This window comes from Aedes aegypti, chromosome 3, assembly GCF_002204515.2.
Source record: "Aedes aegypti strain LVP_AGWG chromosome 3, AaegL5.0 Primary Assembly, whole genome shotgun sequence".
Lineage (NCBI taxonomy): Eukaryota > Metazoa > Arthropoda > Insecta > Diptera > Culicidae > Aedes > Aedes aegypti.
Genome location: NC_035109.1, coordinates 93,823,816 through 93,836,573, shown reverse-complemented (window position 1 = coordinate 93,836,573; position 12,758 = coordinate 93,823,816). Strand labels below are relative to the sequence as shown.

General features: G+C 41.3%; 1 protein-coding gene across 1 annotated transcript; it reads right to left on the bottom strand.

The window, feature by feature from the left end:
• Window positions 1-5,361: 5,361 nt before the first annotated feature.
• On the bottom strand, window positions 5,362-11,080 carry LOC5564648 (SWI/SNF-related matrix-associated actin-dependent regulator of chromatin subfamily B member 1). The gene is made up of 3 exons (XM_021851456.1): window positions 10,972-11,080; window positions 6,560-6,684; window positions 5,362-6,494 (listed from the first exon to the last, which is right to left on the bottom strand). The coding sequence occupies exons 2-3, from the start codon at window positions 6,638-6,640 to the stop codon at window positions 5,466-5,468; spliced, it is 1,110 nt and encodes a 369-aa protein (XP_021707148.1). The 5' UTR covers window positions 6,641-6,684; window positions 10,972-11,080; the 3' UTR covers window positions 5,362-5,465.
• Between the last annotated feature and the right edge of the window lie 1,678 nt (window positions 11,081-12,758).

Genomic DNA, 12,758 nt, shown 5'->3' with positions numbered 1-12,758 from the left:
CAATTGAGCGTGCATTGAAGAACGAAACGTCACACATCCAAAATCAAAACAAACATTCCGTTTTTTTTTCTAGCGCCGCCGATGGTGTCTCCCCAATCGGTCGGGTCAACGCCGTCGAATTTTCTAAGACATAAAATCTCTGATCATACCTTCCTTCGGAAGGGAGGTAAAGTCGTGGGTCACGGCCCATGAGCTGATGGGATTGATACGATGGGGTTTGATACGATCCCAGGTTTGTGTGTGAGAAGGTCTCTTTGGGCGTCCATATTTAGGCATAGTGCCAGAAACAGATGAAAGTAACTGATGCCAATGGATATCGGTTAGCCAGAAAAAGAAGAAAAAGAACACTCATGCCACTAAGTTTGTAGTGTGTTAGTATAGGGGAATTCGGGGTAAAACCGACACCCTAAGCTTATTGATAAAATTAGTGTACTTTCGCTTGTTAAACGAACCTAAAATTGTTGTAGAATCAAATATTGGTTTTAAATCTATCAATCCTTGCGATCGCTGGATGATATATTAAGGTTATATAGTGATTTAAATCAAATTGATATTTCATCATTTTTAGGTGAGACAATTGAGAGTGCGGGTAAGATCGACACCCTGTTGGGGTAAAACCGACACATCCACTTTGAGTATAATTTATACATTGTGAACATCACCATCACAATGAATATTTAAAAGAATGCTTTAAACATGACTTTCGACATTTATGACCCCTTCCTCCAAAGGACTAATCACATATTACGTAAATTATTGAGGAGAGGCCAAAGATCCACTAAATATATGTGAAAATTTCAGATGTCCAATGTGAGGATTATAAAATTGGGATGAATGCACATGGATATTATTAATTTGTGTTGATGGAATGCTTACGAAGATGAAGTTGTAGCGAATGATTGATTGTAAAAATAAATACTTTTTTATTCTAACAAAATAGAAAAGTGTAATCATTTTTAGATAAGAAAAACTGTCGAACCTCATGGTTTGTAAATAAACAATAAGATTAATTTATGTGATAATATTTCAAATTCTATTAATTCTTCAATTTAAAATGAGAAAAACATCTTTAAGCTTCATCAAATAAGTTGAAACGTGATAACATAGAAATATTTTTTGATATTTAATGATAGCTTGTGGCAAGTCATATAGTGTCATATTTTACATGTTAACAAGTTCGCAATCCGTAAACTTCACTGGAATTCGAAAATAAAGACTTTCATAAACTACAGAGATAGTCTTTCGATTAGAAAGGTTCCCTGCAGTTAGATTATGAAGCAAAGTAAGGTGTCGATTTTACCCCAAATGAAAGTGTCGATCTTACCCCGAGTGGACATTTATTTTTCAATAACGTTTTCAGCTGTCGAAAAGTCAGAAATTAATTTCTCCTTCATGTTGTATCAACGTAATAATAGTAAATGATGACGTAGACGCAAAACAAATACAGGTATGTTCCGTTTTTATCACTTTCCGATTTTGTCACGCTCCGATTTTGTCACGTTCCGATTTCGTCAACAAATTATTCCGTTTTTATCAACACTAAACTCTTTGTCCCACGACAAATAATGCATCGGATGCTTCATATATCGGTATAAGGCGCGCGTAGTGAGGTGCTCAAATCATGCTGCTGGAAGACCGACGGCCCTCTTTGACCGTTCAAATACCGTGTTGTTTGTCGCTAAGACGATTTTTTTCCATCCTTGCCCAGGATATTTGTTGTTTAAATGTTTTCAATGTAAGCTTATGATAACCGGAAATCAAAAGAGAAAAAAAATAATGAATTGACTGTAATGATAAATAGATTTCTACTCAGTATTGAACACAGAGCAGAACCGATCCATCCAGGGCTAACTCATGGTTAAAAAAAAGAACGAACAAAAAGAAACAAACACACGTTTGGAATATGTACGCGGGCAAAAATCGTGCAGACAGAATGCGCATCATCTGCCTAACAGTAAATCGACCGGAAGGTGCAAATCATTCACTTCCACAACCAAGCGAGAAAAAAAAACGAGCGAAAAAAAAAACAAAAAAAAAACGAGCGAGTAAAAAATTATCGGACTAGAAACAACAACACTCAACCAGTTCCGTGACAATTGACATCTTGAAACCCGTATACCGAATATACACCCGGAAAACGCGAAAAAAAAAACAAAATCGAAATTACTTCCGTCCCACTCGGGGTCAGAACGGGTACCACTTCTAGTACTGCATTTGGTCCCTCGGTTTGCAAAAGGTACCCAAGTTTGACAGATCACAGTACATTTTGAACGGCATTCTAGATTACCTTATGAGCCATAAAATTTTGGGCAACTGCAAGGGACATGGAGGTCTTAAATTTGTCTTTGATGTAATACTCAACAAAAAACTAGAACTAGGTTAGTGATTTGCCAGTCCATTTGTAATCTAACGTAAAGCTAAAAGGCGATGGTGGTGCTGTTCTAGATTGGCGATTAGTGCATCCTTGTCGAAGTTGGTAGTAATAACTTTATAAGAAAAATCACCACAAACATTTTACTGATAAATTTGGCAATTCAAAGCGCAGAAACCTGTAAGTGTTCATTTTAATTTGTAAAACTTTCGCAACACAACTTCACATTCAATCATCAATCGGATGTGGCCAAATATGCAAAAAATGTACCTTGGCAAAAAAGCTCTCAGTTGATAACTGTGGAAGTGTTTATAAGAACACTAAGCTGAGAATAAGGCTCTTTCTCAGTTGGGATGTAATGCCATGTAATGAAGAAGAAAGAGAAGAAGTAGAAGGATGAGGATGAACAGTAGAAAAAGAAGTTGTTTCTTGTTTAATCTTTCTTAAAAAAAAAAACAATGATCAGCTTGCACCACTTCCTTGTAGTTATTTTTACAAATGTGGCGTACCTTGTGATTCAAAGGACATTTATGTGATTATCGTTTTAATAATCTGTATTACATTCATTGAAATTCTAACCAAGGAAACTTCAACTATTAATGATTTATTACAAAATCATATTGAATGATAGGAGTCTGCAATCAACTTTCATTACGAACATATAAGAATGAACAATCTAAATGCTCTTCACAGCTCCTAAACATCAATACTGTGCATTTGTATGACGAAAATGTGTATTATCCTGACAAACATGCAATTTTCATTTCATATTTGTAAAATATTTTGTCTAAGAAAATTATTCCGTTTTTGTCACGGTTCCGTTTTTGTAAACTGAAAATCGCCGATCGTGTTGATAAAAACGGAACATACCTGTAATGACATTATAAAAATTTCACATACGAAATAGTTAAAGAATAACAGCAAAATATTGCAACTGCTGTTGCTTCTATGTTATCCAATATGATTTTGTTGTTTATTTTGGCAGTTTATTGGTAGTGTCAGTTGTAATGTCATTCGAAACACAACATTTCACATGTTAAGATAGAGCGTGGTGGAAACTGCATGAAAATCTGCTCTAAACATGAAAAATCAAAGGGTGTCGAGCTTACCCACAGTGTCGGTTTTACCCTGATTTCCCCTACTTTTATGGCGCTAGTGTGATGTCTTCGTCAAAACAGAGAAGTGGGGTATATTGAGATTAACAGTATTTGATTTATCTGTAATTACACAGATTTTTTCCTTTTTTTGCTTACAGATATCTGTGATCACAGATCACAGATTTTTAGATAAAAATATTTTTAAGATTTTAGGATATTTCACGAGTTTATGACACAGTTTTGGAAGATATAAAACTGAAATGCCATTACTCTGTTTAGTTTTTCTCAAAAACTTAAGTATTTTGAATTTTTAGAAACAATTATGCGTCTTTAACTTACTTTAAGTTAAAGTTCATAATAAAAAAAATGACATTCCAAGAACACCCATAAAACGATCACAAAGTTTTTTTTTAACCTAAATAAATAAAATTATGGATTTTATTGCGACACAGATTTTTCTAAGATTTTTTGAGGTTGACTTAAGATAAAAAAGATTTTTTAAGCCGAAAACACAGATGAGAGTCGGAAAAAATGTGGCAACACTGATCGGAAACGCGAGGCACGATGAATTTTCGTAGGCATCAAAGCAAAATTTGCGAATGAACACGAACAACCGTTCGGGCGCTTCATTCGTTTGTGTTTCATTTTCGGATCGCTGTTTCTCCCGATGCTATCATCGGGCGATTTTCCATCGCTCGGTAATGTGAACGGTAAGATCCACGCTGCCTGATGTTCGCGAAGAACAGGAAAATATTTATTTCGATCATCTTCATGCAGGCTCGCAACAAGCTGGTGCGCCATGAAAGGCGTGTTTATCATGCGCGTTATTTATTGATTTATTAATTTGAGAAAGAAAATTGATTTGCATGTACCTAATTTAATTTATTTAAACCGTAGAAAACCTGCAATCAAAATCTTCCAGAACTCTCATGTTTCTTCAACAATGTTTGGGTACATTTAATTAAACGCAACAAAAGCATATTTTGTTTTAATAGTTTGATGCTATACTTTTACATCTCACTAATAATAAGAGTCAAAATCAGTACATTTTGCGATTCGTATACATGCCATCGATTTTATGTTTCAATTGTACCTAAACATTACCAGAAAATTCTTGCGCAATTAGCTCAATAGCGGTCGCTCTCCAAGCCATATCCAGCAGCACCCAGCCACGCGCGTGCTGTGCACTTCAAGCGTGTTTTTGTTGGCCTGCATGTACTCAGTACACCATGCAACTAGCAGAGTGTTTGCTTGACTTTACGAGAAGAAGCAACCTTGCAATGAATCACGAGAATGAACAGCGCGTGAATACAGCTTATGCTCGATAACTGGGCTGAGAGAACCTTCCAGTTAGCGAGCAGTGCTCGATAACTGGACTGCCATTCCAACGCACACACACATTCAAATAAAAATCGAGGGGCACTTAGATGCAAAGTTTTGGTTGGCGTCATTCGGCCGAAACCTTATTTTGCATTTGCACGCCCCTCGTCAGTTACGGGATGGTGAAAGTTTTTGACGTTTAACTGTTTTTTAACTGGGCTACAGCCCAGTTAGCGAGCACCCAGTTAAAAAGCAGCCCAGTTAAATAGCACCCAGTTATCGAGCATTAGCTGTATATGAATCCTACGAGTGGGAAAGCTCCGCGAGCCACTTATCGGTGTGCACATTTTGGTTCAACACTGCCTGCCACACGATATACCAATGCGAAAATGGCAACTTTTGCAAAGAAAGCTTCCAGATAATAACTATGGAAGTGCTCATTGAACACTAAGCTGAGAAGCAGGCTCTGTCCCAGTGATGACGTAATGCCAAGAAGAAGCCAATGATTAGAAGAAGCAGAAATAACTGACAACAGTTTTCCAAGAATCGTGTTCGGCATTAAATGAGTAACAATTTCCTTTGTGGATACTATATTTTGACGACACTTACCTTAAAATGCTAGCTTAAATCTAAAGTTCTTCAAGACATCGAAGCCTCCCAGATTCAGATCCCTACGTCTACGTATAAGTATTGGCCAATCGGCGCATTCGTCGTGTGTTTCTGTCCTGGTCGCGAATCTTCTTCTCCATCTCGGCGTCGGTCAGCGTCTCTAGGAATGGTGCCCACTGGTCGGCATCGCTCGGAGTTCTGAATGGTACCTCGACCGTGGCCAGAGGGGCCTCGCTAAAGGCATAGGTGCGCTGATGCCATGAAAGTTGCCCTCTTATGGAGTAGGAGATTGCCGTGACAAATTCCCCGCCCAGTCCCAGCTCGGCACACAGTTTAATGGCGAAGTCTTCCGGATTATTGTCCTTCTGGGCCATGTCCCACTCGACCTGGTCTACCAATGAGGTGTTCCCGACGTGGATATTCAACTTGACCAGCACTCGCTGGTCGGATCCCTCTTCCAGGACTATCGGCTCACTCGGGTAAGCCTCAATTTGCTGTCTGATGGCGGCTGCAATTGCGGGCACAAACGGCGTTGGATTCAAATCTAAATCATCGCATAGAACCTCCGCGAACTGCTCCGGAGTGATCATGGATTCGTTACGGTTCCAAGTGAACGTATCGCGCAACTTTTGCCCTTCGATTTCCATATCCAAGCGAATAGGAACCAAAACCTCAGCCTGGGCAGCATTCTCAATGTTCAACGTAGGATCCGTATCGTCAAAGCACATTGGGAAGGTGCGAATCTTCTTGTTGTGGACCCGGTTCCTATTGATGGGCGTCGCTTGCGGAACCGCATCCAGGTGGCTAGAATTGGGCATGGTCGGAACCCACGGGGGTTGCTTCTTGCTGGATTTGCTCTCGCGTGGAGCAGGCGGTTCCGTGGTGGTCACCGAAACCGCTTTGTACTTCTCGTCATTACCATCCAAAATGTCCTGCACTTCCGATGCCCTCAGCAGCGACACCGAACTGGCCAAGAACTGGTTGCTGATGCCAATCTCGAGCAGTGTTTTGCGTTCTTCCGGTGAAAGGGTTTTACGCATCATCCCCGGATACTTCTTATATAGCAACCCTCGGAACAAACGGAGATAGTTTCCCACCTGGAATCCATTAGAAAACATGTTATTAAGTGATGGGGGCGTAACGCCAAAACAAAAGCACTTACCTCGGAGCCGATGCAAAAATATTCACCGCCTTCCTCCAGCTGGAAGCTGACCGGCCTGTCGCCGTATGTTTTCAGAGACATCTTGTTGATGTAGTTATTCGATTTTGCACTGAGTTTAACTAGTTAGCAAGGATATCGGCCACCGTCGGGGCTCCTTGCTGTGTCGTTTCTCGAATGCTGTTGGGTGTTCCCATCCGAGTATTCTGTGCAACCGGCGAAACCACAATGCAACACTAATCCGGAACCCTGAATCGTTAGCGCTAGAGGTAATATCACCGAGAATGAAAGAGGATCTATGCGGAACATGCAACCAGGCAGAACCACCTGCAGGAAAGAAGAAGAAAGTGGGAAAGCGGAATAAAGGCAATGTGGAGGAAATCAGTTGGATCAGCTGCGACGCGTGTCAGAAGTGGTTCCACACATTGTGTGTACGGATAAGCGATTCCCTCCTGTCCGAAATCAAAAACTACGTCTATCTGTGCGAAAGATGTAGTGTGATCGGTAGTCTCATTCGTGTGCCATCGGATGCATCCTGCAAATCCGATCTGGTCGAGGTGCAGAAACGGATAGACGAACTAACCTTGCAGATAAAAAAGCTCGAATCCGAAATCAGCACTCACCAAAGCAACACGAAGAAGCAGATTGATCGCTTCCAAAACAAAATTCGCTCCATCGATCAAGCAGGCGATTCTCCATCTTCCACCAGGCTGACAGAGGACATGGAGCAGAAAATACAGATCATCGAGTCTGGTGCGAAGCTTGCAAAAATCTGTTCCCAGAGTATCAACTGCCACCGGATTTCCATCAACAAAGTACCACATCGTGAAGGAGAGAACACTCGGTCCATCGTCGAAAACTTTCTAAGTTTCCTTGGTATCAAAAACCTGATGTCACACGTTACATCCTGCTTCCGGCTGCCCGTGAAGCCGTCCAAGTGGACCGACAGGTCGCTCACTCCGACAATTGTGGTAGTATTCAGTAGCGCTGAAGTACGCTCGGAAGTTTTGAAGAAATACTTCCAGTTACACAAAGAAGCCAAGTTGTGTAATTTGGAAAAGGGGCTTCCTCTAGAGTATCGCTTCACCGTTAATGAGATGCTCTCTGTCAAAAGCTTCCGAGTTCGAAACCTTGCGCTAAGAATGAAGCAGAAAAAGCTCATTCAATCGGTGTACGTCAGAAACGACAGCATATCGATACGTCTACCGTGCCAGAAAAAGTACATTCCCATCGAAGACACCGGACATCTGCTTAAATTGATGAACGCAAGCTCTTGCACTAACGAGTCCTCGATTTTCTACGACGCAGAATCCTCACATTTCTAAATATTTAATCAAGCGCTAACGATTCCTATCACGACAAAAATATGCCCAACAACTACACGAACCTCCGTATAGGCCACCTTAACGTCCGTGGACTAGAATGTCACGCGGATGAAATGAAAATTCTACTCGACAAGAACCAGTACCACTTTTTCGCAGTCACCGAAACCAAAATGAAAGCATCCAGTCCGATGGGGCCCGTTCGAGTCCCGTCTTACAATTTCATGAAACACTGCCTACCAGCTGGAAGAGGCAGAGGCAGCAAATCATGCGGTGGAATAGGACTGTACTTCCTCAAAGGGCTGAAGGTTTCACCAGTGATGAAGTCAACTTTCAACCCCGACGTCCCTGTTGGACAAAGGTTCGAATACCTTGTGGTCCAAACCAAAATCAACGAGCTCACTGTAGGTATCGCGATCATCTACAATCCGATCGTTACTAATCCGAATTTCACCGCTGAGTATGAAAAGTTACTCTTTGATATACAAGACCTAGGCGTCGACAGGCTGTACCTCCTAGGAGATTTCAATATCAATGTAACTGCACCTTCGCCTACCGGAAACCATGAAACACTTTTGCGAATACACCAAACTTTTAATTTAACAATTCTGCCAACAACACCAACTAGGATTACAGACAGGAGTGCAACGACTATCGACCTGATGGTTACCGACTGCCCTCAATCAATTGTGACGGCCAAAGCAGTCTCGAACTCAATTTCGGATCACGAGACAATTTACCTAATCTCGAACGTTCGATGCAGGAAACCAACAGCCCACCGCCTAACGGTAAGAGATTTCCGTGCCATCGACACCACCAGATTGCAAGCAGACTTCCAGGGAATAAGATTCGAAAACATTTTGGATACGAGGGACGTCAATGTCAAAACACAATCCCTCACGTCTGAGTTGTGCAACCTGATGGATCGCCATGCACCTGAGAAGATCATCACAGTCAAGGATAAACGCACGCCATGGATGACAACAGAAATTGAACAAGCAATCGTCGTCAGAAACCTTGCCCACGAACTCTATTCGCGAAATCCCAATCGAAGGCGGGATGACGCACAATGGCTGGAGTATACCCAAAAACGTGACCGAGCTGCAATCCTGGTTTCACAAGCCAAAAAGCGTTACGGCGAACGTTACTTCGCACCACATCTACCAGCGAAAAAACTCTGGAACAACCTAAGGAGGGAGGGCGTTCACAACAGCACCAAGAAAGAGCTACCAGAGGAACAGATCGACGTTGAGCAGCTAAACAGCTTCTTTTGCGAAGGTCATCGCCAACTACAAATACAAGTACCTGCCACCTCTACGAGGGATGAACTACATCGTGCAATCAGAGACGAGGGCGTCAGGGAACAGTTTAACTTCTGCCATACCAACGCTGGTGAAGTTGCCTCTAAGGTGAAACAGATTCAATCAAACGCCACCGGTGCGGATGGCATCCCAATCTCGTTTGTAAAGCTGCTTTGTCCATTCATCTATCCCGTACTGGTAGACCTGTACAACTCGGTGATTGATAGCAGAACGTTTCCAGCCATGTGGAAGAAGGGAATCGTCACTCCGATTCCAAAAGTGCCGAACCCGCTACAGCCCAAAGACTTCAGGCCGATTACAGTGCTTCCCGCAATATCCAAAGTACTGGAAAAGGTTTTACTCGACCAGATTGTTGAGTACATCGACGCTCCAGGCTCGCATTTGCTTTCGAGGTGCCAATCGGGTTACAGGAAGAAATACAGCACAACAACAGCTCTCGCCAAAATTACACACGACATCTACAACAGCTTCGATGGTGACCACTGTACTCTCATGGTGTTAGTGGACTTCTCTCTCGCATTCAATTGCGTCAACCACCTGAAACTGAAGTCCAAGCTCAGCGAAGAGTTTTGCTTTTCTCAAGATGCCTGTGCGCTGGTTACATCCTTCCTTGGGCATCGCAGCCAAGCTGTGAAAGTTGGATCCACGGTCTCTGCAGTGCACCCTCTCACAGATGGTACGCCTCAGGGTTCCTGCCTAAGCGCTCTTCTTTTTAGCCTGTACGTAAATAGTCTACCGCAGGGACTCAAGTGCAGCTACCAGCTGTACGCAGACGACCTACAAATATATGTATCCGGACCAAAGCAAGACATCGAAAGGCTTGTAGCGTTGATCAACACCGATCTTCAGCACATTGAACGTTGGGCCGGGATCAACTCACTTTTCCCAAATCCAAAAAAAACTCAAGCTATTATCTTTTGCAGAGAAGGAACAATTACACCGATTACAGACATCACCTTTTGCGCCGAAACCATCCCACTATCCGATAGCGTCACTAACTTAGGTCTACAAATGGACAGGAATCTTCGATGGCTCACTCAGGTTAATGGAATCACAAAAAAGGTTTTTGGCACTCTGCATACCTTTCGTCGTTTCTCGCCTGTGCTGACTACCCAAACCCGGAAGAAACTAGTGCAAGCTGTGGTGATGCCTTTCTTCACCTACTGCGATGTAGTGTATCACCCCGGCCTGTCCGTCGCACAAAAGGAGCAGCTGAACAGATGTTTTAAGGCAGCGGTCCGTTTCGTATATCGGCTTCGTCGGAGAGAGTCCACCGAAGAAGTGAGGAACACCATCTTGGGACACGATCTAGCAACGAACTATCGGAACCGTATTTGCAGCTTTATGCGGCAGGGATATGCCAAGGATCTGCCCGACTATTTGCTGCAGCACCTGCAGCGAGGAACGCAAGAGCGCACTCGGTGCTTTACCATCCCAGCACACACGACGTCCCAAAGGAAAAGTATCCTCATTGCAGGAGCTCTTAGCTGGAACGGCGTTCCTCTTCAAATTAAGCTTGAACCAACAATTAATTCATTCAAGGCAGCCGTCAAACGATGGCACTAGATAATAGGTACCTAGATTAAATTTAATGTGGTCGGTATTGACACTGAGTCACTGTAACTTGTAAAACCGTGATTTAATGACTAGTTTCCAATGTTTACTATCCAAATTTACTTCGTTCCTTTCCTTGACCTGAGATATAGTTTGTTAACTGACAGGGTATCGTAACGTTAATAAATTACAATTACAATTACAATTACAATTAGTTTAATGAAGAAAACTGAGTAAATTTGCAAGTTTTTCCAAATCACACAAAAGTAGCGTCACCTAAAAGACCGACGACTGACAGAACGATTTGATGATCTGTCAAATTTTCGCCTGGAAATGTTTTTGAGAGAGGGATCAAGTCCCAGAGGTCGAAAAAGCATTTCGCTCGAGACGAGAAGATCACTGACTTCAGTCGTGGTTACACTTTTTCTTGCACTCATTAAAAATCATTGGTAAAATTAATCGTTGGTGAAGCGAAGTACGGGCTTAAAAAGTAAATCACCCCAAGAGTCCATTCACAAATTTCATAACGCTATAGGGGGTGGGTGGGTTGCCTCATGATGTTACGGCTCATAAAATATTTGTTAAATTTTCATACCAAAAGCGTTACAAGGGGGTGGGAAGGTGTCAAAAATAGCCATTTTTGGCGTTATGAAATAAATGAATACAACCGTCACCGTCAGACGGCAACCCCGTGGCACATCCTCTGCTGGAGAAAATTTTCACTTCACTGTATTTATGTTTGTTGGAGTAAACATTCCCTGAATGGGCCCCCATAGAAACGGTAGGGGCCCATTCACAAATTTCATAACACTGAAGGGGGTGGGTGGGTGTCGTCGTGATGTTACAGTTCATACAAAATTTGTAGCATATTAATACAAAGTGCGTTACGAAGGGGTGGGTGGGGGTCAAAAATAACAATTTTTGGCGTTATTAAATTTTTGAATTAACCCTAGAGTGAAATACAGTGTACACAAACCCGCCAGCTAGCCAACTCGTCAACTATCACTTCCACCTTCTCCGCAGCCAACCACACCGCGCACCCACTGACTGCTTAGATCGGTAAACCTGTCATTATAAAAACCTTGGTCCAATGTTTGAGATCTGAGCTCACAGTGACAGTTCGTGACAGTGGAATCTCGGCTCACTATGACGTACAGAAATTTTTTTTTTTTTTTTTTTTTTTTTTTTTTTTTTTTTTTTTTTTTTTTTTTTTTTTTTTTTTTTTTTTTTTTTTTTTTTTAGTATCATTCCAAATATTACATTCATTATTTCTTATATCTAGGTGTTCTGTGTTATTAGACAACACTATCATCCTTATTTGGTAAAACAAATCTAAGATTTTATTAACATTTTGTTAACAACATATTACATTTCATTTGCCTTAGCAGTTCAGATTTTTTACAGGTGAGTTGATTTCACCTGTTTATAAGAGAAAAAAAAAGTTTTTAATATACTTAACCTAACTTAACCTAAACATATAACGCATTAATCGTGGCAATAGTAGATTGTAACGATTTTTGCCTGAAATTATTGATTATTTTATTTGACATTTGTTCCAATGTTTCAACATTGGATATCCTATGTAACTCATTGGTACTATACCAGGGAGGAAGCCTCAGAATCATTTTCAAAATTTTATTTTGAATTCTCTGCAGAGCTTTCTTCCTGGTATTACAACAGCTAGTCCATATTGGTACAGCATACAACATGGCTGGCCTGAAAATTTGTTTGAATATCAAAAGCTTGTTCTTAAGACAAAGTTTTGATTTTCTATTAATAAGGGGATAGAGACATTTAACATATTTGTTACATTTGGCTTGAATGCCCTCAATGTGATTTTTGAAAGTTAAATTCTTATCTAGCATGAGTCCTAGATACTTAACTTCATCTGACCAATTTATTGGAACCCCTCTCATCGTGACAACATGTCTACTTGAAGGTTTCAAATAAAGAGCTTTTGGTTTATGTGGGAATATTATTAGTTGAGTTTTGGAAGCATTAGGA